Source organism: Seriola dumerili, unplaced genomic scaffold (assembly GCF_002260705.1).
Source record: "Seriola dumerili isolate Sdu_G_001 unplaced genomic scaffold, Sdu_1.0 BDQW01000017.1, whole genome shotgun sequence".
In the NCBI taxonomy this organism is placed as follows: domain Eukaryota; kingdom Metazoa; phylum Chordata; class Actinopteri; order Carangiformes; family Carangidae; genus Seriola; species Seriola dumerili.
In genome coordinates, this window is record NW_019174272.1 from 3,508,013 (window position 1) to 3,534,881 (window position 26,869).

Below are 26,869 nucleotides of genomic sequence, written 5' to 3' on the forward strand. Positions count from 1 at the left end.
ACGCACACGCACACACACACACGCACGCACACGCACGCACACGCACGCACACACAGAGCATCTGTTTAGCAGCCGTTCAGTTCAGGGGACATTTGATCAAATGACTGAACGCTCAAACACAAACCAAATGCACAACTTCCTCCGACTCCCACTCCTGTTCATCAGCTCAGGATCACTATCTATCAAGAGTCTCTCTCAAAGTTTGCTCTCTGCCCATCCCACACTTTACTGCAGCCCCTTATCGCACTTCCTGTCCAGGTTGTGTCTTTTCACTTCACCTTAGAGCAGTGCAATGGAGTGGGTAGGAGAGGTACTGAAGGTGTGAGTGTGTGTGTGCTATACAGTACACGGGGGTGGGTGGTGAAGTGCCACCACTTCAGTGGAGGTCACCACGTCCTCCTTCTCTCATCCACTCATCTTGCGGCCACCTCAGGCCCATTAAGAGCCATTAGTGTGTGTGCCCCTTTTGCCATCATAATGCATAAATCTCTTCTTCTCCTTCTCCCTCTGTCCCTCTCTACTTCTGGGAAACAGTAATTAGGGATGAAGGAAAGGTTACGGTGAGCAGTAGTACATCTAAGGCAGTTGTCACTGAGTGAGTGTATTGCACTGTGTTGCATATAGCTCTGCTGCATTCAAAGTAGTTTGCAAGAGAAATTCATGTGTACTCATTCACACACATACATACATGCTGAACATGCAAGTGTACAGAGGAGACACAGAGACACAGACACAGACACACACACACAGACACACACACACACACACACACACACACACACACACACACACACACACACCACATGTGCAGAGAGAAAGCCACCATAACGCAGAACAGTGAGAATAAGAGACATTAATAAACTCTCAGCTCTATTATCCATTTTCGTCAATGGCCACAGATTGATATGGGCCAAGTACACCACAGACCTTATTCTGACCACATGAAGTGTGGTGTATTATTGGTGTTTGTGATTGTGACAAAGAGACAAGGACATTTCTAGGATTTAAAATCATTAATGTCCTCTTAGATATTCAGACTATTAAAGTGAGTGTGCATGTAGGTGTGTTTTTTTTTTTTTACAATAGTTAAAAGTAAAGTACTCATGTGTGTGTGTTTTCACGATGAGCAAGGTGGGCCATGTCACTGAAGGCTGGAATGAGCAGACGATTTCAATGGTCTTCTCTTCCTTAGCGTTGTTTGTGAAAGTATCTGCTATTTAAAGCTGTGATGATGATGATGGCATGGTACTGGTATTGCTCTGCCAACCCAATCTTTTTATTACATAGCTGACACAGGTAGGTCCTGTTTTTGCATCTGCATCTGTCTGTGTGTCTGTTTGTGATTAGCAGTAGTTGATGCTTTGTGCTGGACAGCTGATTTCGAGCTAATAATACTAAAAAAAAATTGCACCCGAGCACAACACACACACACACACACACACACACACACACAGATTAGTGGGCTTTGAGCAGCACTGTTACCACTGTGGTGGTACTCGGTCTTATCAGTGCTTTTTGATAAGGTACATCTTTATTGAATTCTCCAACTGAAAGACAGCCAGTCCGGGGAAAAGGAATATGTTAATAGGTAGAGACCATTCAAGTCTTCAAACCGACCTCACTGTGCCCCTCCATCTGCAAGCCCCCACCTTTCACCACCCTCTATCTCTCTCCATCCCTTCATCTAACAGGAGGGCCACAGTGGCGACAGAAAAAGAGTTGATGCTGACGAGAGAGCAGGACAGAGATGCCGAGTGTGGGAGAGAGAAGGAGGCAGGAAAAGAGGTAGGCGAAGGAAGGGAAATGTCTCGGCTTCAGCCGAGCAGAAAAACGGGGTCTGCACGAGTTGTGAGAGAGGTGAAATAGCTTTTTCTTTTCATTTTACACGCCTTCCCTTCCCGGTGCAACCCTCACCCTTTACCTCTCGCCCCCTATTACACACACACACACACACACACACACACACACACACACACACACACACACACACACACACACACAAACACTCATGCTCCCCGCCCTCATTTTGTGACTGTGAGGAGAAGCACAGCGTGTGCGTGTCTTGGACCTAGAGCTCCCCCCTCTGATCTTGGGTGGATGCTGCAGCGCGGAGCAGAGTGATCGACCTCCTGCAGCTAGCCACTAAGGCACCGACATAGTTATGTAGGTCGTGGTACCCGTGTTCGGCCTGTGGAGCCTCGCCATTGGTGCTTATGCACACACCGAAAGATGCAAAGCAGAACACATCCTATAGGCTCTCAAACACAAACAAACAGCTATTTACTGTACGTGAACACACGCACTGTGTACCCGCACATAAAAAACACACGTAATGTGGTACTCATGGGAAAATGTGCTCCAACAACGCTCCTAGACAATTCAACGATAATGATACGTTTTTTGTTATTAATTCTCAAATTAAACTGAAGACATTAAGTGAACAAATTTCACATTTCTATAAAAATAACTCAAATATGGCTGAGGAGTGATAACACCACATATCATTTTGTTGATGTGCAGAGAAATGTCCCATGTTAAAGCTGTCAGTGAAGGAAATCCATTGACAGTGTGTGTGTGTGTGTGTGTGAGCATGTGTGTGAGTTGTGTGTGAGTGTCTTTGTAGCAAGGAGTGAGGATGACAGGGTGTGAAGGGTTAACTAGGCTAAGACAAAGACATAAGCTGAAACCATTGTGTTGAGTGGAGGGCCTCTGGAGCAGATGGGGCCTTAGGGCTCTCTCTTTCTTTTTCTTTCTCTCTCCCTCTCTCTCTCTCTCTCTCTCTCTCTCTCTAATGCTAAGCTCAAATCAATGACAACTGGCTAACAAGCTAAGACATTTTACACTGAAATAAATAAACCCACATGCATTAATCATAAATTCACAATATGCACAAATCACTGCAGGACACTGATGCAAATACCACACAATTGTTGTGGTGTGAATCATAGCGACAGAGAAAAACCGGCCCCGCATCCTTTCCAAACAGTTAATCCAAACAACTCTGCCTGACAGACATATGATTTCTCGTCTCCCTCCTTGATCTCTATACCCCTGTGAATCTTCCTTCCTTTCCCTTTTGTGCATCTCCCACTCCTCTGCTCTTCACTTCTAACCTCAAATCCGAGCTGTAGCGTGGTGGATTTTATTTCAAACCTCAGCACATTAGCTTGTAGAACAAGAGGCTGTTCCTGATGAATAAGAGATTCTTCATAACAGTCTGACTCATGACGCCAAAGAAACAATACTTTGTCTTTGCAACTTGCACATGTCGACACACTGTCACACAGCAGTCAATCCAAGGGAAGAAACCACAGTATCAGGTAAATGGTCAATCAGTAATACAAAGCGAGACTGCATAAAATTTCATTCTAGCAGTGTGTATATGAGGACATGGATTTTTAGTTTTATGTACACAATACTTGTTATTGTTCCATTGTATTTACATGCTCTGTTATTTTCAGTGTTTTAATAACATTTTGTCTGTAAAAGTTCAGTGGACAACTCTAAAAGCTACAAAAAGGTCTGTCTAATGTTTAGATCCTTCAGTGGAGCCCTCACACGCTGCACACTTTCTTGTCAAAAGTATTCATACAACATAATCTCATCTTAAACTCTTACAATCAAACAAACTCACATATCTCTGCATGATCTGGTGTCTCTCATGCGGGTCGTCCAGCATGTTGATTGACAGGTCTGAGATAGAAACGGCAGCGGAGGCAGTGAGTGTAACCAGCAGCACAAGCACACCTTCGCCTTCCTCCAGTGGCAGGTCCAGCTTGTGTGTGTGTTCTTTACTGAGGAGCGACAGGTCGATGGTACACCTAAAGTGCACACACATGCACAAACAAATAGAAACAGAGTTAGAATATTGTGGGGAAGCTGACCATGCTGAAAAATAGGCTGTTAGTAAAAGATGAAGCTAAGTAAAGCTAGAGAGGGCAATAAAGGCTTAACTTAAAGAAATGCTAGTGTAGCTGTTTTGGGGGCTGAAGTTTGCAGGAAAATTGTCTGTGAAGTAATAATTATCAGCATCTGTAAAGTTAAACATATCCCACAGACAGAGATCTCTAATTTCCTTTTAGAAATAGAGTGTTTACTCCATTTCTGAGTTACAATTTAAGCATGTTGTCCTGGAGCATAGCAATAGCAACAACCTAATACACTAATAGTAAACACACAACAAGCATTGTGTGTAGAATATAAGCAAGTATGGACAACTTAACGAAAGCTGACAATTAAAACCTTTTAGTAGGCACTTGAGGGCACCTGAATTGATTTCCTGGCATGCCCTTGATATATCTCCGGTTAATATCAAGGCAGGCTAATATTGGACTTGGGTCAATGTGTTCAAAGCAAATGCTTCCTCAAGTGCCTCCATTCTGATGGAAGCTAGAAAAAAAATCCCATCTTCCACAGGGAATGGCTCAGTATTTACCCAGGGTTTAAATTTGCATAAGAATGCTGTACTCTGCAGAAATCTGTGCTGGATATTGAACAGGAGGTTGAAAAAAAGGTAAACGATTAAATCCACACAAATTACAGACATGGCCAATTTGGACTAAAATGATTAAAAACTGTCATTGTGCAACCTTTTTCTGTAAGACCTACTCTGTCTGTCAGGTCCCTAAAAGTTAATGATGTGGGACAGCTACATATCGAGAAAGAGTGATGAAGACCACTGTACCTTCCCATGAAGTCGTCCTTCTTGCCAGCATCTTTGTCCCAGACTGTGATGTCCACATAGCCTCCCTGCTCATCATACAGGTGGAAATCGAACTGTTCTCTCCACTGGGGGTTCAGCGTTTTGGGAATTGTCTGAGTAAACAACAGTAGCAAATGATACAGCTTTGCTACAGGTGATACAGCTAATAAAATATGGATTGTTCACAAATTATGTGAATTAAAAGTCATTAACTGTCACAGCATTAGAAGACAGACAAAGACAATAGACTGAATTCTGTAACAATCCACACAAAAATGTGATTCATGACATCTTCCTGCTAGACTGTAAGTAAAGTCAAGAAAGAAGAGATGAGAAAGGTAGAAGTGTATAAGTGATTAGAAATATTTATCGATTGTAGTTTTATTGTGGAAACAAGAACATCAATGGAGAACATCAACGGAGCAAGAACATCAATGGAGCAAATACTTTAACCAAAAATCTCTCATTTATAAAGACGTACAATGTGCCTCGATCTGTTTGGACCATTTAAGTTGTTTTGAGTAAGTACTAAGTACTGAATCTGTTCCATAAGACGTGCAAGGAGATCAAGTAAAGAAGCCAACTGAAAGTGCATAGTAAGTGCTAGATAGGCATGTTAGAGGTGTTTACCTTGCTTTTGTACTTCTGGTGCCCCATCCTGAATTTGACATAGGGGTCGCTGAGGCCGTTGGCGTCCATGGGCTGCAGGCCGCGACCTTCTATCAGACTGATGCTGACTATACCTCGCCACAGCTGGGCTTTTCTGTGCACATCTGACAGACGCATACTCTGATACTGCAGCAGGCACACGCACAGACACCAATACAGACACACACACACACATACATTCAAAAGAAACATTTACACAAACGTGCACAAACACCCACGATATACACACATACACAGACATATGCCTTAATTAACCCCACAATAGAATTATGGCTTGTGTGTTTTGTCAACAGGAAAATCACAAATACCAAACAGACAACACAGAGAGAAGCAGGCAAAACACAGAAGAAAACACTTGAACACAAAATGAAAGTAATCAGATATACCCCTGAGGTGTGAGCTAACCTGAGCAGAACATCACTACAGGTTATAAGCAAGGGTATCCCACTATTCTGTCAGTTACAGTGTGAAATCCTGAACAATTACTTGGGAATGCTGAGTAACATCATCACTGTTGGTGCAGTAAACACTGTTGGTTCCACATTAGTGGAAAATGAAGAACAGGTACAGTGACCTCTATCGACCCTTTCTGAGTGTTTACTGAGAATCTGCTGTACACAAAAAAAAAACTTACAGCCTGCACAACAATGTATATGTCACTGCATCAGTTTGGTCTTTTCTGTATACATTTTAAACTTATTAAATAATAAACAAAGGAGGCAAGTGATTTATAGGCTGTCTTATCCAAAATGGGCAGACCACTAAGGTGCTGTTACAGTGTACCTCTGTAAATTTCTTATTCCATCTGGCTGTGCTGTAAGTCGACAGCTCTGCAAATTCAGATTGATGATTATCCATATCTTAAGTCAGTTTTTTCCCCAATAGTTTTTTCAGCACTTACAGGCCTATTTAACCTCTCTTTGAATCATGTCAGTATCCTTCACTAAAACAAAGAGCAGGGTATTTATTTGTCAAACAAATACACCCCTCGCTCTCTCTCTCTGCCTTTCTCTCTCCTCCTTCCTCGTTAGGGAGAATTTATTAGCATAGCTTTTGTTTTGTGGGTGAATTTCATTAAACTCTGAACAAACCCTGCCTCGCAAGTGCAGGCCTTTGATCTGGAGACGGAGCCTCTTAATTTCCATTCTCCAGACATTAAACAATGCGAATGGCTCCCTGCAATACAGCCAACCTCCCATACAGCAACTCCCACATCTTTCATTTCTCCCGTTCACTTGCTCCTAACACGTTGTATGCTAATGATGAGAGGTCGCTGTTATGTCCTACTCAAGCACAATTCTAATTGTTTCCTTGTTTTGTTGCAACATATCTCTTGTTACAGAAAAACCATGGGCTATTTGGATTGGGAATCCACATCCTCTCTGCCAGAGCACAGCAGGAACGAGATCATGCACAGAGATGTTCGGAGGCTGAAAGTCTTATAAGAGATGCTAACGTTCAGTTTAAGAACTAATACAGCCTTGCACATGGTTCAACTTTTGTAAGCCCTTTGGAAGAAGAAAAATGTTTGAAGTGCCAAAATAAGCATTTTGCCTAGTGGTAAAAGTTAGAGAGACCTGAATTCAGTATGCCTCTGACTCATAATTATTATCTCAAACTACTTCTTGAGTAGTTTGCATCTCCTACTGTGGGTTCAGCACTCACATATGCTTCATTAAAAAGAAGTGGTTGTGTAAAAATAACCGTGTACTGTATGCTGTCGAGCACGGAGGCAGGGAGGCACTCAGGAGCAGCGCCTTTTTTGGTGGGGTAGCACAGTAGCTAGTTAGTGTTTGAGCTAATTCCCGAGTCACAGGCGGGGTGGCCCAGTTTGGAGGCATCAAAGGCTCGGTTTGGGGAAGCACGATACAGCAGGACGTCTGCCCAGCTCCAACCAAGCACACTTCAAATGTGTATCTGTGTCTCTTGGTGGATATCAAACTTTTTACTGTTAGTTAAGAAATCAATCAGTGTCTCTAGGTACAATTTAGGAAATCAACTAAAAGTAAAACTGTGTTTCCAGATTTAGCTTGTTTCCTTCTCAATGACAACATAAAGATACCTAAGTATCTTTTTACAAGTGAAACATGAACAAACAAGGCTGCAAATAACCAAAATTGTCCCTGATACTTATATTGCTGTATTTGGCTAAAAATCATGGGAGGAACTTCATGCATGCGCAAATAAGAAGCAGAGCCTCAACCAGCATGCTTTCTTTTTGACCTGACAGCCAACAAGAATCACATAAAACAAAACCAAAAGGTAGCAATCTCTTATGTATGGCAAAATGGGAACTCAAAATAATGTGAACATCAAGGATTTCCCCTTGATGTAAAGGGGTCTAAGAGTGTCCTATAGTCAGTCAACAATCAACATACATTCTTATTTCACATGTGATTTGCTGTACAGGACTCCTTAAAAACCCCTAAAAACAAATCAATCGCTTTATTTTCTCACACAGTTGCTGCAATACACAATGCAGATCAAAGGTGGAAGAACCATGAACATACGGTATCATACTTGGACCTTCACTCTTATTAATGACTCACATCACTGTAAATGGCTCCACTGTTGCCCAGTTTGTTACTGGCAATGTTGTGGTGTAATGATTTCAAGAGCAACATTGTGGAATAGTATAGCTTTTAAATCAATAATTATTACTGATTTTCTCAAACTGAAATACTAAATGTTTCAAAACATATCCGATCCAAAAAGTTAAATAAAACAAAAAAACATCCCTTATAACAATGGCAGTACTTGTATGGCATTTCTTCCACCCTTGGTGTGTATTTATATGGCTTATAACTTGCCTTCACATATGCAGTTCACCTTTAGGCTGAACTTGCATTACAAAAAAAAGAGTTTACATCACCTCAGATGATGTAAAAAGCTGGTGGTATATTGCAGCTTGTGGAAAATAAGCTGGTGACGATGAAAACTAAAGAACTGATCAAGAAAGAAAAACTGCTAATACCACTGTGGTAGGAGAAAAAGGAGGGAGGAAGAGAGAGGGCCGGGAAGACTGCATCCAAGTACCAGGACACCAGTGAAGAGTGCAGGATAGGTGAGGTGAGGTGCGGTCGGTAGTGGGGTTACAGTACAGTTGGAAGTTTGTGAGTGGGGGGGTGGGGTTACATGCTGTTTTAGTTTACCTTACTAGATCGTTTCCAGTTCCTTCTCAAAAGCATGGTCTGTAAATGAGACAAAGCGGTTACAGAGCGCCCCCCACTGTCTCCCCCTTAAAGCTGCAGGGTCAGAGATTAAAGGGCATGGGGTGTATGTATGTTAGCCCTGGTCTGGTGCAGGGGGGGTTAGATGAGGAGAGTGGGACAGTTGTCATTCATGCAAGTTAAGTAAGCAGGAAGTGTATAAGAAGCGCTCTTACTTGTCATATGGTGTTATGAAGTATTTGCATATGTGACCATGCAAACACACGCACAGATATACATGTATGTATACAGTAGCTGCAGTTTGTGCCTCTCAAACAGTATAAACATAATTTTTATACTTGATACTTTAACAAAGTTCATTTCCATTCCTCTACCCAAACAAAGACAGCAAATTAAATAGCTGCTTGTTAGTTTGAGTTGCTTGTTTTTTTACTTCATTGTTTGGGTACAGTGATGGAGAATCATCTTGAAAAACAGCTGAACTTCACTTAAAACAAGAGTAAATACTTTTTTGTACTGGCAAGACATAAGAGTGAGGAATTTGGACATGTCCTCAAAAATACTGAGATTTTGTTGAAGGTCTTATGACATGTCTCAAACTTTGGCTTGAATCTATTTTTGTGGAAAATTATTTAAGTGATGAAAATGTTATCATCAATGCAAAAGTTTCAAATATAAAAATAATCATTACATGTGAGGGATATTTACATGTGCACAAAGAAACTCACACAATTCCCTCATGTCATCCAAACACTCATGAACTTGAAAACGCACAATGTATAAAACAGCTGACCATATACAGAAACACTGTTGATTCTGCATATGAACTAAAATCACCAGATTATTAGCAGTTTAATTGAGGATTCATTTCAAAATAGATTTAAATTCTGTATTTTCCCTTACCCTTCCATACCAGTAGATGGCAACAGAGAGAGTCATCCAGCATGTACTAGTACAACCTTGTACTAATTTTCTTCACAGTTGGAGAAATCCAAAATGATGCTTAACCTAAATAGAGTTTATTTGTTCTGTCAAATGTGGACTCTCTGAACTACAGTACTAAATAAGCAGCAGAATTAAGACATCAGATCAAAAGGAATAAAATATTTCCCCCATGACTCTGCCTTGTTCCGGATAGAGCATGCAGGGGTCCAATTAACCAAACAAATAATTGAACAGAAATAAATGCAACTCTGAAACATCGAGCATGTCCACAGAGGCACAAGCCAACATAATTAAGAAAGAGAATCCAGTGCTCTTTGAACAGGAAACTTTTCCACAGAACATATTAATTACACTTGTGTTTATGCATATGTATTTGCTGAGTTGAAGAGTTTCCAGCAACTGAGGCTGAATGAAGCCAGCACATCCCAGTTCAACAAATCCTGCCTGAGTTTCTGATGTATGGAGACACAGTTCACTGAACTGGAATAACACTGGTGCAGAACTTTAATTATGAATATGATAAAACTTGTTATATTGATTTGTAAGGTTTCATACTGAAAAGCACTTATGCTTAACTTCAGCATTTCTATATTTGGCTACAGTATATCAGACATGATCTACAGAAGGGTTAGTAAGATAGAAAAGAATAATTCCCTTGAATGAGGAGTGTGTGCAGGACGAGAAAGAGATGAATGAGCAATCTGACTGGAAAGTTCACATAGTTTTCTTACAGCGTCCCTCACGTCTCCCTCCTTTGGTGACAAAGTGACAGCTAGTTCCAGGCTGCCCAGGTTATGTTCAGGGTACTGTGGGTCCTTCAGTTCCAGCGTGACATCCAGTGTCCTACAGGGAGGCACAGTAAACCATGTTCATACTTTAAAGTTGCCACACTGACACTGTACATTCAATACACATAGTTCAGTTCAAGTCTAACACGATGGATGTGCATCACTGAGATAAGACGCCCCACTGACTAACTGCCAGTTTTACTCTTTTCAGTGAGTTACAATGACAAGTAGTTCACCTCGCTAACAATCTCAAATTATCCATAGCATGTTGATAGCAGGGCTGGTAATTATGATAAGAGAGTCTGTATCTCGGGTTAACCCTGCTTTTGACAATTTTATTTAACGTCATAATCCCTAATCCAAATATAAACCAAATGGGTGGCCTCCACCAAATCTCAAAACACAAGATTTTGTGACCTACTATCACTCTTAAGTTGATTGACAGGTCTTTAAAAACAGGGACTAAACATTATCGCAACAGCAAAAGTTATTAAAAGCTTAATACTGCTGCTGTGATATGGAGACAGTTCTGACAATGTGAGACATAGATCTATATCTAGTTATAATAAGCAGTGGTGATCTTTGTTGATTTTGGGAAAAGACAGTTCATTGGAAACATACAGAGTAATGTCTTTCAATGGAAATGTGAATGAAACGTGTTAACATTAAAGCCTCTACATGCTACAGTCATTCTACATCCATATTTTAACTCATCACTTCCAACATCACATAATAGGCCACTAAATAAAAGACAGTTTGACAATGAATGACGGTTTCAACATTATTCATCATAGACATTTTGATTTGTTATCGAAGGAAAAGCACAGGTGAGATGTGTCCTCATGAGCCATGACAGAGAGCCAGCATGCAAAATACCAGTGCCGTGGAGCTAACTCACCTAAATGGAGTGAGTGTGTAGGGCTTGACACACAGCAGTACTTCTACTTAACAGAAAATAATGATGGACTTTCGGTAATTTAAATCCTCTATATACAATCAAAATGGAATATAGCCTTGTTATGCTTCATGAGGTATAAGGTGAGGTACCAAAGACTGCCACTAGAGGGAGACCACAGGCTATATTTGATCAAAATGACATCACATCAAAAGCAAGGAAAGATGTTTGGAGATTGTTGTGTGGTAAGAGAAAGGAATCCCTAACCTTTAACCTAACCATTCTTGACATGCAGCTATCAACATACTATGTCAAATAGAATCAGTGTAGACAAAGAGTACAGGAGACAGTTTAGTTAAAAGGAGGGGCGGAGGATTGAGGATGATTAAAGTGTTACTGGAAAGAAAATTAGTACTAAAAAAAAAGAAAAGGCAAAAGAAACAAAGAGACCTCTGATGTTCCAGTGACTCCAGGTAGAGGTACGCTGAGCCCATGAAATCATCCTGAAGTCCAAAGTCATAGTCAAAAACCTACAAAAGAGACAAGACAGTACAGCAACTGTCAAGAGAGGACCCTCAACACCACACTGCATATGTTGTCCGTCTCTGACATTATTTTCACATTAACTAGTCATAACTTGCATAAAAAGAAAACTTGCATAGAGAGTTGTCCATCGAGACTTTAACAGTCATCCAAAACAAAACAGCAGTTTATATTACAGCAAGATGAAAGCTGAAACTCATCGGCTGTACCTTGACATATAGTGGGTCTCTCAGGGTTTCCACATGTAGGCTTACTCTCTCATCCCACACCGGGTTGAGGTTCTTATGGATGGTCTTACTTCTGAACACCTCCTTCCCTGCAATCTTAAACTTCACATATGGGTCACTGGTGCCTAAAGGGAAAGACACCAAAGACAGATACAAACTGGTAAATAACAGGATTGAGAAGAGTACCACCAAAATTATGGTATATGCTACCCATCCAACTATCTATGAGAAAAAGTGCTAGGGTCAAACTGAAAGTGTAAGCAGGTCACATTCATCAGCTTGTCTCATTGGTCAAATAGTGTTATCTACAATTAGGACTGTGATAAAATAGTTACTGACATGTGAGTCAAAAACATTCAAATTAACGAAGGCGGATGATAATTGAGTAATCATATCAGGATCTGAAAAAGAACATATCCTATATGTTTTGAGATGTTGAATGATTCAGTTTCCAATTACAAAAAAACATGTGTTTGCACAATTTACACAATTACCTTGTACCATGCAGCTCTTTTATTATAGCCTCTCTAGGACAGTCACAAGGCATGTCATGTGACTCATGATTGTGGGTCATATGATCACCAGTATTAAATTGTGAATCTGGGGCTTGAAGGCTTATGTCCAACACAGTGCCTCTATATGACCACTAGGTGGAGCCATTGATCTACATTTGTTTTGTGAAGTTCCACACATTGATTTTGGTGGCATCAATGAATACTGTGAAACTAGTCTTTGTTTTTATTATGAATTAATAAACATTCATTGGGTTAGCATTCTTACAAACTGTTCATTCCTAAACTGTACACAAACAAATACATAAGCTTTTACTCATAAACATAATCACACAAATATGTTCTTAGGCCTGTAAGACACACACATAAGGTACAGTGTCCTCTGTGAGATACTTGAAGCACATACAGGCTAGAGGTTCCACAATTTATTATCTCTATGCATTCACCATGATGACCAAGAGGAAAAATATAAGGTAATTCTAAATCTATATTTTATTACCATGACAAACGGGCATTGATTCTCCTTTCCACTACATTTCTACCATTCTATTCCCCAAGGTCCATAAACCTCAGAATAAAGTCAATTGGTTTGACAGGCAAAGAAAAACTAAGACAGAACAGAGAGAAACATAACATAAATGTAAAGAACAGGGTCAGTTAACGAAATATGGAGACCATAAGGTAAAAAAATGTAAATATAGTATCAATGATATTCAGTCCAGCAGATAAATTTCAGTATGAATCACAAGTAGATTTTTTTCAGTCAAACACAGAAGCTCATTAGTTTACTGGATAACAATAAAACTTACAAGTAACGACAGATTCAAGGCAAATGGGCATTATTCATAATGCAGTGTTTGTATTCAAAGCCATGTCTGTGCAGGAGATTTCTGTCGGTTCACAGTCAGACTCATAACATAAAGGGACCAGAAGAAGACTAATCAGAGATATTTTACAAACACATATAGTTACTTCACACTCATACATATAGATATAACAATATAAAATTTTATATAAATAAAATGATACTTACAGTATATAACGCTATTCATAATGAAAGCAACATGCAAACAAGTTGTATATAATATTTGCACAGGGCCTTTCATCTTATCTTTTCACCATCACACTTTCCAGTGTTTATACATCTAATTGTAAGGATGATGTGCTGCAACTTCCAGTTAAACAGTACCCTAGACTGATCTGTTTGCTTGTGCTGTACTTGTCTCAAATGAGTGTCATGTTATCATGCACTGTGACCAAAGTGATTACCAAGCAAAACACACGAGAGGGAAGGAAATCCTATTATCAAACAATTCTCACCCTCACACACAGTGCATATACACTGCCTGTGGTTTATCTCTTGAATAAAAGACAAATTTAACTAAATATACAGACTATACAGCACAGTACCAGTGAAGATCACGAGCAACCATAGTCCTGAGATACATTTACCTTACCGTTTACCTCGTATGGTAATCTGCCCTGTTTTCTGTTTGGCAGCCTCGAGGGTGGATGCGTTGTAGACACATCTACGGCATATCCAACACAAGACTGACAGCAAGGACACTAGTTGAGAAAAGGATGAACTCCCTCACTGTTTGTACGTCTCATCAGTTCAAGATAAAGGCTCCATCATTAGCAAGAGACTAACAACAAATATGTGTTTCTCATATAATGACCTTACTGATGGTTACTGGAAACAGTAAGGAGACTAATGGCAAGACTGACAGGGCTCATTATGTCATTACAAGAAATATGACATAGTATTCAAATGCATAGTATTAACAAAATTAATCTCAAAAGCATAAAATCTCCTGATGTGATTCTCAGTTGCCAGCAAGCTTTGATGTTAAGAGCAGCAAAATATATACCAACACCGGCCGGCTGGGAAATGATGTCCACTTCTTCACATTTAAAAACAACCTCAAGCAACCTCATGCACACCAGTAGAGCTACTAGAAACACACACACTTAATGTACACACTGTCACCCTTGACATATAAGTGCAGGACAGCTTCAGGAAGGGGACAGAGATGTCTTTGTGTCAGGTAACACACAGTAAATACATAAACAATGCAAAATTCAGTCAAATAAATCCTAAAATCAAAAACATGAGAGGATACTTTATAACCAACATAACGGCAAGACTTAAGAGAAATGGTCCCCTGCTGCATCATGGAGGCAAAAGCCACCAGCCCCCCCCCAAATGGGTCAATATTCCCCAGAAACATCACTGGCTCAGTCTCTGCATCCCATAGTGCCAGCTTTATGGTGCCATAAACACACACAGGCTGAAAAGTATGAAATGGAAAAGGCTGGTGTTGTAAGTGGGTGGCTGAACAGGAGTGAGCGTGGGTACAGTCCAGCACAAAGGAGTGATCACAGAGGTGCTTTCTTGGAAATCAACCACCACACAGTATATGACATTTATAACTTTTGTTTTTTTTTTTTTTAAACTTCCCACAGCTGGGGGAAGTCCATAAAGAAAGAAAGTGAATGTATGTCCCATAGGGCTGGTGGGTGGAGCAATAGATATCATAAGATAAATAAGCTTTAGAAAAATGAATAATGGTTGACATGAATGCATAAAACTAGTTGAGGTTCAAGACAGTCAGTTTTATGGATTGGTGGACCCTAGATATTTGTCCACCTTATGGGCAGTAGGCTGTGAAATGGAAGTGCTGAGTAAGGGGAGAATGGGCATAAGGAGGCAATGTGTCACACACTGATAAAATGGCAAAGGTAGGAAGGTGCCACAGGCACTGAAGTGCAGCCATGGGAAGTAAAAAGTGATTTTCTGTCTTTCTACTGTTGAGTGGCATTAGTGCTGATGCTCATGGGCTAAGTCAAAGTACCCGTAACCAACCTAGACAGGAAACAGTCATCTGAACTCCAATAAAATACAAGTAACCTTCATATAGTCTTCCAACTAAACATGTTTGTATTCATCAGATGTCACATACACAAGCTCACTTTTATGGAAAGAGAAGGTAGGGTCCAGAGGCAGTACTGCTGAGACCAGGCTGAAAGAATAAAACTGCTTGGCTACTAACATGACGTTTACCTAAAAACCAGGTGCTAAGTTAATTCACATTAAGTCACATTCCAGGTTAGTAACAGAGCATACAGTACATTCAGAAAGTATTCAGACCCCTTGAGTCCTCTTGGGTATGATGCACAAGCTTTGCACACCTGAATTTGGGGATTTTCTGCCACTCTTCTCTGCAGATCCTCTCAACCTCTTTCAGGTTGGATGGGGACCCTCGGGTCAAGTCAGGGCACTGGCTAAAAACACCCCCACAGCCCGATGCTGCCACCAAGATCAAGAGGTACCTGAGCTAAATTTCAAATGTCATAGCAAAGGGTCTGAATACTTATGTCAATGTTATTTTCCAGTTTTTTTCCTTAATCAATTTCCTGTAAAAATTTATAAAATTCTGTTTTGCTTTGTCTTATGGGGTATTCATGGGGTATGGATTGATAGGGGAAAAATGAATTTAAACAATTTTAGCATAAGGCTGCAACATAACAAAATGTGAAAAAAGTGAGCAGGTCTGAACACTTTCTGAATGCACTCTAGGTTACCATAGTAACAGACACAGAAATCCCAATATCAGGGGCTTTTCTGTGAGAGACCTTTCTTAAAACCGGAAAATCCAGGATTTCCCTGAAATGTATATGAAAGACATAGTTAACTTCCTAATCCTCATTTCTGGAATAACCCCCTATGTCCACAGACTGGTGGGTGGGTGAGTGAATGAGGAGAAATTGCCAAGGACACAACAAGACACTGAGAGGTTCGTATAAAAGGTGTTAATCTAATAATCATCTATTATGCCATTGAAACCAACCACTACATACTCTAATAGTAGCTGAGATTAGAAATAAATGTGTTTATGAGAGAACCCAGTTGCGCAAGCAGCAGGTAAATTTGCTTTGGGTGTGGCACATAGGCAGACCTAGACTGATAAACTTGCTTTTGATAGCTGCTCTCTGTCTTCCTGACAGGCAGCTGAAAACATAATCCACCACACATTTATCTCTTCTGAACCCCTAATGGGCAGCGGCCATAAAAATACTGCTCACTGTGTCTGCCTGCCAGTAAGCCAGGCTGCTCTGCCAGACACCTGAGAATGCAACAACAGCAAGCTTAAAAACACAACCCAATGATCAAGATGTAAACAAAAGCCTCCACTAATAAAACTTGCTATCACATTTCATTTAAGCAAAGAAACACTATTAAATTATCAAATTTATTATTAAATTTTTCAATTATAGTTTAAGCATATATGCCAAATGTATATGGTCAAAAATAGTACAAAATTTGCTGCCAGGTTTTTGTGTACATATACCGTTATTCGCATGTAATATATGTATGTGTGCATAATCATTGTTGAGACACCTTGTGTGATTGTGCACAGTAACTTGACTTGATAAACAAAAAGGTAAAAAGGAATGGCAACATTTACGTTGTGCACCCAAACAATCTTTCAACCTTGTAGATCCAAGATACATCAGTGCAGGTAAAGGTGAAAGGATAGCTAACAGTAGGAGACTCGGCATTACATTTACTCATTTGGCACTTTATCCAAAGCGACTTACAAGTTAAGGGGAAACTATACAACAAAGCACTCTGCTAACACATATGGAGACAAATTAAGATACATCACACTATCACATGTTGATACTAAATCCAAGGATTTTCTGTTATATTCGTATAACAAAGCAAAGTGATCACCTTTGAGTTTGGAACAAAAGGTTCAAACACAAACAGACTATCCAGCAATATGCATAATCATATTTTGCTAAAGCATGTGCAAATAATGTGCAGACACCTCTGTCCAACTCATAATATACCAGCCGTTACCAATAGGAGGCAGTGTGCATCCACGCACAACATCTACTTACACAAGGGATATATGCGTGAATTAAAGTCATCCCTACTCTGCTTATTGAGTTATTTTGTTTGTCTTTGATCTGCAGTACCTTTTAATTTAATTGATGCACTATACCAAATCCAATTGTGCCATTTATTTGCCAGATTTGGTTTGAAGACTCAACTTCTTTTCATGCTCTCACTCGTTCTGTCCGTTTCTCCCTCATTTCTTTCTCCAATTTCCCCTTTTTTCTTTCACCATTTCCTTTTCTTTAACTCCCCTGCAGCTCCCTAAATTTAATTACATTACTGAGCCTCATCTCACCAACTTCCAGTTGATTTATTTTCTCCTGCAGGTATTTAGGGAAAGTTATAAATTGACATATTCTCACCATATCATCAAGCAGCCTGCTCACACATCAGGAAGCATGACTTGCCTCAGGGTAAAATGAAAATAATATTTGCAGCATCAGCATCAATGCAAAAATAAAGGCACATCTAGTGTCAGAAAATCATAAGCTGTTCCAGTGTGTTGTTTTTGGTATGAGGAGAAAATGCAACTGACAGGCCAGGTAATATGAATGCAACTACATTATTATATATAATAATAAAATTTGACATCACTTGACCAGCACCTGACAAATGTTACAGAGAATGCAGCGTCTCCAACCACCATCACATTAAGGGTATATAATAACAGTAATATATTAATATGTAGTACTATGGCATATTGTAGTATAGCAGTTAATGTATGTGGGATTCTATTCTTTAAAATAATTTTCAGTTTTGGTTTATCTTTACTAGTAAGATATTGTAATGTTATTTGTAAAATTTCCTCATTTATGGCCAAATGTTAACTTTGCAAAGGGATTTTATTGAACGATCTTTTTGGAGGGATTGTAAATAAAACAAGTCAGCTACAAGTCTATTTAGAATTTAGGAGACTTCAAAAATATCAGCTCCTGCAGTTGAAGCTGTGTTATAACAGTCATTATAGGGGTGGGCTGAAAATTCGGGAAAGTTAATAAAAATTTAATGCTTCATTTAAATGCCAGTGCAGCGCTGGGATTAAGCAACAGTCCAAGGGCATGCATGCCTCCCAGTGCTCCAGACAAATCCACTGAGCAATAACTGAGCATGTGTTTATTTTACACATGAAAAGAAGAACTCATAAAGGGAGATGAAGAACTTTTTGCCTATGTGTTTGTGCAATCAATGCCTCACACATTGATTGCACTGAGACACACTCACACACACACAAATGGTCATTTGATTGACAAAATTGACAGTCACTACCGTATCTCCCTCACACACATAAATAAGCACACATAAATAAACACACACATTCAAGGCCAAACACTTGTCTCATTGATTGTTCTGAGAGGTAGCAGGGCATTAAAAACAGGCAGAACTCATGAGAGTAATGTCAAACATAAGGTCCTGACCTTGGATGAAAAATTCTGGCACAAAACAAAGGATGACTGTCTATCTGTCTGAGACAGGAGGAGGCAGAGTAGACAGTTATTGGAAATGTAAGCTGTTGAGGACACTTCTGCTACAGTTAAATGGCACAATATGACATTAAGGTCATGTTCAGACTCATTAAAAAACAGTCTACACTACTTGACATCCTTTCTTGGTCAAGTCTCTTTAATAAGATAATGAAAAGTTCTTGTTACTGACTGTACGGTGAAAGACAATAACGGTAATACAGGCTTGTGATTAGCTGCAAATATAAAAAATAAAAAGCTCTTTTCTGTTATATGGCCTCACACTGATGTGTGAATTATTCTGCTTCCCCATTTTCTCTATAAATCTGTAGATACTCATTATACATTCATGATCAATAGCTTTCTGTGTCAGCACAGGGCAGACAAATGGTCCTGAATTATTAACTGATAATATATCAGTAGGTAATTACATTTCTACAGAGGACAGTGTGATATTATCTTCTAAAAATAAGGATCATACTGCATGAAAAACTATTATCTCACTGTTTGGAATATTACAATAGGCTACTGTAGTAAAACCCTAAGGAGAATGCTTGTTCCTTTAAAATTAGTAAAAAAATACAGGAACAGACTTATCAATCTCTCTCACACAACACACATTAAAAGGCATGGGAATGCTCTGAGAAGGAAATAACAGGGGGCAGCTCTAAACACACTGAACCTAATGACACATTAGATAGAAACCAAATCCAAATTTCTTATTGGTGAAATATGAACAAAATATGATTTGAACTGAAGTAAAGCCTTGCAGATCTGACACTTGCTAATAACATTTTGAGTATCCAAATACAATGAATATGGATGACAAAGCACCTGCTGATAGCATTAGAAAATCATCAATAATGCATAATTAAATCCATGCTGTTTCTGTTTATCAAACAGCCCAGTTGTTCAGTTTTCAGATACAATGAAATGAAGTTGTTTCTATGAAGGGAAACTGACTTCCACAGAAAAAAATTGAATATACAGTATGTGATAAGAGACACTGCAGCACACAAATGCAAAGCGATACAAGATGTTTCTTATGCCTTGGTTGGAAATAATTTCATGCATCACAGCCAAGAGTGACAGATCTTTCCCAATAGGTTAACAACACTGTCAGTCACTATTACATCACATACCAGGATATTAGTTTGTCACATGCTGATTTACACTGAACTGTTTTCTGTTTTACAGATACAGTACCTGTGCTCAGCCACACACTGTTACATCGCATACATGGTGTTTGTTTGTGTGTGTGTTGAGCAGTGAGATTTTGCATCTGGTCAAACATTTATACCTTCATTTATATTTTACAGTAACAAATAAATGAAATAAGACAGTTTCTAGCAGAGGTGCAGCACCTTTCATGAAAAAATACCACCTCCACTAAAGTTAAAAAAACAAACAAAAAAAAAAACATCAGTTTTTGAAACATATCATTAGCCTTCAGAGTGACGCTAATAAGTTCTGCTGGTCAGCTTGCTGGGGGAAACCTTGGATAATATCAAACAAGTGATGCACTTACTCTTTATGCATGTAGCCTTGGCTGTGAAAGCAGTGGTTCCAAAATAACAAACCCTTTTCAGGGCAGACATCTTGACATGTTGTAGAAAGAAAAGCACAGGTGTAATTAATAACATAACGAGCAACTACATCACATGCAGGTGTTGCAGGTCCAGGATCACTGGAATGGTTCATTAGGTTCACCTGTGCTAATTCTGAATTGTCAAGTCTGCCCTGAAAAAAATATAATATAGTAAAAAATATCATAAAAATATATAAATAAAACATACAGATATAAGTTTACAGTCACGCATTACCAGTCAACACTGGTCTCCATATATTTCATCATGACAAAATGAACCTTAACCCCCCTATCCTAAACCTCAAACACCGATCCAATGAGATCGTTTCCATTATGACTTAATGTATATTTATTCAATAGTCTATCAATATTAGGCCTACACTCACAACACACTGAATAAGTAATGATTTACTGCAGAATGCATGCAAGAAGATAAATTTAACAAATCTATTCACTTAATTGGAAGCACATGCACATCATTTTCAGTTATTGTGCCAAGTTTCATGGTGTTAATATAAAATTACCAGCTGAAACTCAGTCTGAATTCTATGTACAGATCCGGAGCTCTGTCTTTGAGCTGCTTTGATAAGCTTGAGGTGTTTCCTCCTTTCATTTGAAATGCTCTGTGGAACAGATTGCATACTGGCTTTTAGTTGTCTATAACTTGTCCCTGTCTTGATCCATGTCAAATACAAAATATCATAATACTCTTGACCTCCTGCATCTGCAGTTGTTGCTGCCATTCCAGGTGTTGTTGTTATTGTTTACTGTGCCTGCCCTCTTCTTCTCTTTGAGTTTAATGTCGGACTAGAACGTTTGTAGGGTTATTAGAATGTCCTTGTCAATCCTGGAAGAGTCGCATCTCCGGTACCTACGACATCTACTGCGCCTAAGGTACTGTAGAAAAACAAGTACCATCACATTTTCAGAATTTTGGCATCAACTTGGTAGTGAAGTATCAGTTCTCGTGACATCCCAAGTCACTAAGCACTTTTGCCTCTTCTTGGGACTCACTGCATCACAAACATACAGTTCAGGAGGACCTGTTCAGAGATGGCCAACACATTGCCTGTCAAAAACTCTGTTATTAAGAACCACTTCACAGAGGAGGCTCACTGATGCTTGTCATGAGATGTGAGAACAGCAGAGGAGAAAAATGTAGTAAAAAGCTGCCCATAAAACCCTCAGTCATGCTCAAGCTCCAAACCTGGAACAGCCTCACGCTCAGATTCTAGCTGTGTGTTGCTGCAAATTGAGTGTGCATGTGTGTGTGTGTGAGTCCCTGGCCGATGTGCAGTGTCAGGACTGACGAATGGTTTCAGATCTGGGGTGTGCAATTACCCAGAATGCAAGAGTGCGTATTGGTTAAGGCCGAAGACAAGAGACTCCATCACGGGATGCTGACAGATGGGTTGAGAGCCTGTATCATTACAATTACCCACAATCACACACGTGAATGCCTCTTTCTGCTTTATGCTGAGAGGTTACTGTCTGTCTTCCACCGACATTTACCTCAACTGAACTTTTATTAATGTGCAACATGACCTTGCTGTAATTTAAGTGTAAAGTGTGGAGATACCATAAAATAAAGATCTCTTTTTTTTTAATACATCTGAGCTGAAAGAGCACAAACAAAAATAAAGTAGACAACTCCACAGCATGTGGGAGAATAACGAGGTGAGAAGGCAATGAAGGGGACTTGAAATAAAATAAGCGACAACATGCCGACAGTGGTGTCAAGCTCTGCCTCTCTCACTGTTTTCACATCTTAAGAAACTGTTGTACGGCAGACGAGATAATTAGGCTCGCTGTAGTCTCACTGCTCTTAGCTGTACTTTGAGAACTAATCACTGTAAAACTCCAGACTAATATTAGTTTTTTAAATATGCACCCAAGCACACACACACACACAGAGCACACATGTACTCTATAATGAACACAAAATGTGACAGCACATGCAAATAACAGAGAGTACAACCATCTGGTTAGTCATTACGTAGTCTCATAGGAATGAAATTACAGTAGTTTCATCGCAGGGATGTGTAAGGACTAAGAATCAGGCTACTGCAGCTCCAAACCAGGACTGCTCGCATCACTTCTGGACAAATTACATTCAGACTTAATTTAACATTTCATAAAATTGTATTACATATTAAGTCTGCAGAAATATATTACATTACTTATTAGTTAAATTGTGTCTAAAAGTCTAAATGGCTCAGACACAGTAGCCTGTTTAGGCCACTTACACACCTACAGCAGTCTGTCATCTGTTAATTCACTGCAGATTTTACAATCCAGTGTCTGATAACCTCATTCAATGCCTCATATTTAGACAGCTGTACGCTTTTGTAAACGGAACAGTTTATGTGGCTAGACAACAAAAGCGGAGATAACTGGATTGGCAATATGAAAGAAAAAATAGAGAACAAGAAAATGTGCAATGAGAGAGGGAAATCAAACCCATCCTGAGAGGAACCAATGAAATACCAGACGTACTGTACAGTATGTTCACAGCACACACACAATACAAACTAACATACACACATGCACCCACACATCGTCCAGATGAAAGGGCCTTGTGTCAAAGATTTATTGTTGATCTTTGTATCATTCATTGATCATTATATAGCTTATTCCACACCACATCATTAAGTACTCGGTACAAAAAGGTTATGTGACAGAAGTTGAATACAGAAAAATAATGCTGCACTTTACAGATGCAACACCAAGGTTGCTGGTAAATCTAATCCAAGTTGCAGCTAAAGGATTCCTGGTAAACACACTGTTTCATGAGCTAATTGTTGAAAACTAACTTTGACCCTGATTTGACCCTGATTCTCTTTGATTTCTGGAAAGGTATTTCAATTTTATGTAAAGATTTTGCTGATACTTGATGGACAGATACTGTAGCTATAACGTGGTAACCAGCTACTATTACTTGCATCTTGATTTTGGAATAGAACCGGGGGAGGCCACGTCAGTAGTCATCACCAAAAATCAACCTGAGATATACTTTAATGTGAAGTTAAATAATAAAAATTTCACCATGCTTGTGAACAGCACTGAATGAAAATGAAAAGATATAACATACAAGACATATGTTTTCTGTACAGCCTCTGACACACACACACACACACACACACACACACACACACACACACACACACACACACAGACAGAGGTATTGCAAGATGAGAGGGGAGGATGCCATGTCAGGTCTCGGACAACAGACAAGCTTCACCTTGTGCTACATCACCCACAGGGAACTAGGGGTAGAGACAGAGGGCAGTGTGTTTTCATCTAAGGTCACCTACAAAGCTGCAGCCTCCCATTGGTAGCTCATCATAAGTGACAGCTAAGACAGGGTTGGGGCCCTGGAGACACAACAGGGTCTTACCCATACAGGATACAGTGAAATTCAAAGCATGGCATTTTGACAGGTAGAATTTACTGGGCTGGAGAAATAAACATGAAAAAGAAAATAAGTTTGTGGTTACATAAATGGCCATGGCTACTGCACAGTGGCTATCACTCCTGCTCCTTCTCATTCACTGCTTTCAATGTCTATCGTCCTGCTGATGAAATTCAATACAGTATCATCAGAGGCAGGTGTAAACAAACGGCATTAAATGGAAAATCTCATCATCTTCTGTCCAAGCTGTACTTTGATACAACAACTGTGAAAAACATCTACCTACTTGATGTCTTCTTCATTCATCCTTTTCCAATGTATATTTTTGTTATCCCGCCATAATAATAAACCATGTCAAAGTGTTGGCTGTTTCGCCTGGCAACAAACTGTGAAATTGGTTAACTGTTCAGGCTCAAGAGAGACTGATGACAATGCCACCAAGTTATTGTGGTTGTATTGAAAAAGCTCCCAAATGGCCCTTGTCTGTTTAACATCAGACAAGTGAGTAAGTGATACGTCCTTACTCTTTATCAGGCAGCCTTGCACTGTCTTCTAAGGATGAAGGAAATCCTCCTTTGGAGGTCTGTGTACTGTGATGGCTCATGGCTCAGCTAGATAACAACCAGCCTCTGAGCACCGAGTGGAGACAGACAGAGAATAAACGCAATTTAACCCAAAGATGCCTACACAACCTGTACATGGATATTCCTACTTTGTGTACAGTAAACGGCACACTAACGCACCTTCAACATTAACTCCAAGATAACATGTTTGAATGCAGTAAGGGGGTAAGTAAGGGCGGACAAAGAACAGGTTCAGGGAATCTGCAAAGTGTGGGAAATGTGTCACAAATGTTGTCGGGGGTTCTCGCTCAGTAAAAGCTACACAAGCGTGACATATAGTACAATACCGTCCGTCATAGGTTGTAGAATGATACATTGGTTTTGCCATTATGTCACGTCAATTTCGGCACTGTTTCTATGGCTCACATTCAATGTCCACCCTCTGCTCTAGACACTGCACCCTCCCGACAGCACCTGCATGCTCAGCTAAAATGAATGAGTGCAAGAGGGCGCTGGAGGCTCAAAATGTTTTATGAGGAATGTGACTGCTGGTGACATATGGAGCAAATGCTTTCTTTGGCCAGTAAAGAGAGGCTTATATTTCATATGTGGTTTAATTAAATGGAGTGCTTTCAGTTTAATACCATTTATAAGCGAAATATTTAGTCAAATCTGATGAAAACATATTTGGAAATATTAGTATATTTCGTGTCATGGCACAACGACTACACACAGTGCTTGCAGGTGAGCCGTCCACATTTAAAGTTGTTCTAGTGCTATCTAACTATCAAGCACTGAAACACTGAGCCTCTGCAGATGTTTTGCATACACAAGTCAAATTTTAGGTCTATAATAATAGTCAGTGGTATTGCAGTTGGTTCATTATGAAGTGTTTACTTCCAGATGTCTTTCCTCAAATTGAGGGTCAAATTCTCAAATGACTGAAATTTGATGCTAATCTTAATGACACAAAGGAAGTCATGTTCCTCCTTTCCAACAAGGGTATAAAATACTTGCTTCCAGAATGAAGTGTATTTCACTGTGATAGGAGCTTGGACAGGTTGGTTGGCAAAGGTGCATTATGGGAAGAAACTCTGGCTACAAATGTTAGGTGAGATAGTGAATCTTCTGCATTCTGTTCATTTTCAACACTGCATTATGGACAGATCACAACAAAAAAAAAGGATAGGCTTTTTTATTATTGCAATCAAAAATACATAAAGAACATTTAATTTTTATAATATATATATCTAATATTAATTAATTATCGTAAAGAAAGTGAGGAGCACTCCTGTAGAAAATTAAACAGCCCTTGCTGCCATTACTAATTTTCCTGTGTCAGTCTTTTAAAGCACTTCATTTTTGTTGCTCCTCAGTTTGAGGAGATGATTTTTTGTTATGGCAACACATCCTTTAATTGGCTGTGAGGGCTGCTTCATTTCAACTTTAATTTATCTATTGCCCTTATTCCCTCACTCAACCACAAAGAAAGGCTCCCTTCATCACTTGAAACTTCATCGAAGGGACATCAGGGGAGACAATGTGTTAATGTGGAATCAGACACCTCTTGTCAGGGAGACCCTCTCCCTCCTTCTTTTGTGTCTGGCTAGTCAACCTTGTCTTTGGGTGCATACATCACTTTGATGCATGGATCAGAGCTGCAGTGTCTGACAAAACTGTGTGCTTCTTTTAGCTTCTTGTAAAGCTCCAACCTCCCTCCTCTAACCATCCTTAACCTTATGCTTTCTCTCTGTGCGTCCATCTTTGCCATCCATCATTCCCCATACAATATGATGAAGTTTATTTCTTGGACCACAGCAAATGACCAGGTTGTTTATCAATATCAAGGTATTTTTTAATCATTTTACATAGTCAGAGAATCAATTCTAGTGTTTTATGGTGAGTGTTTCAGTGACTCACTTCAGGCTACTCCATAAGCAATGCTTTGTGCAGCTTGGTTTGATGTCACACTAGTTTAGGAAATAATGAAGTGATTAGTATGCCGCTCTGCATGTTGAGATGATACTTTGAGCATAGTTATTTTTAGTTTCACTTGCAGGTTCAGTGGATATGAATAGCTGAAATTCCTGAAATTCCATACAGCAGAGGTCCTCCTGAAAAGATGTTGTTTTGAAATGTTTTGCAGACAAAACTGGAAACTATTTGTATCATCTATAATTCATGTTGGGGCTTTTAGTGAATCAATAGGTAGTAGAACTAAACTGCTTCTCCCAACGAACTAGTTTTATTTAACAACTCACCTCTTCCCTGGTCTACATATCTGACAAATGAGCCTAGACTGATGAAAAAATGGTCAATAAATGGTAAATCCCATGTCTTTCTGCAATTAATCCTTCACCTGCTATGCAACAGCAGCAACATGTGAGGGTCCTGACAGCACTACATAAAGATTTGGCATCAACTGCTATGTATATTAATATTTCGAAGAAACCCATTCTGTGCTTTGTGTGAAGAAACAACACGTATCA

General features: G+C 39.5%; 1 protein-coding gene across 1 annotated transcript in view; it reads right to left on the minus strand.

Annotated features, from left to right (window-relative positions):
- Positions 1-26,869, minus strand: part of mctp1 (multiple C2 and transmembrane domain containing 1) — a 135,163-nt gene that overhangs the window by 58,061 nt on the left and 50,233 nt on the right. The window contains exons 3-9 of the mRNA XM_022758271.1: positions 11,922-12,064; positions 11,620-11,699; positions 10,218-10,329; positions 8,524-8,562; positions 5,333-5,497; positions 4,685-4,815; positions 3,635-3,821 (exon numbers count right to left, since the gene is read on the minus strand). Of these exons, the coding sequence (XP_022613992.1) occupies positions 3,635-3,821; positions 4,685-4,815; positions 5,333-5,497; positions 8,524-8,562; positions 10,218-10,329; positions 11,620-11,699; positions 11,922-12,064 (857 nt within the window). The remainder of the gene's footprint in view (positions 1-3,634; positions 3,822-4,684; positions 4,816-5,332; positions 5,498-8,523; positions 8,563-10,217; positions 10,330-11,619; positions 11,700-11,921; positions 12,065-26,869) is intronic.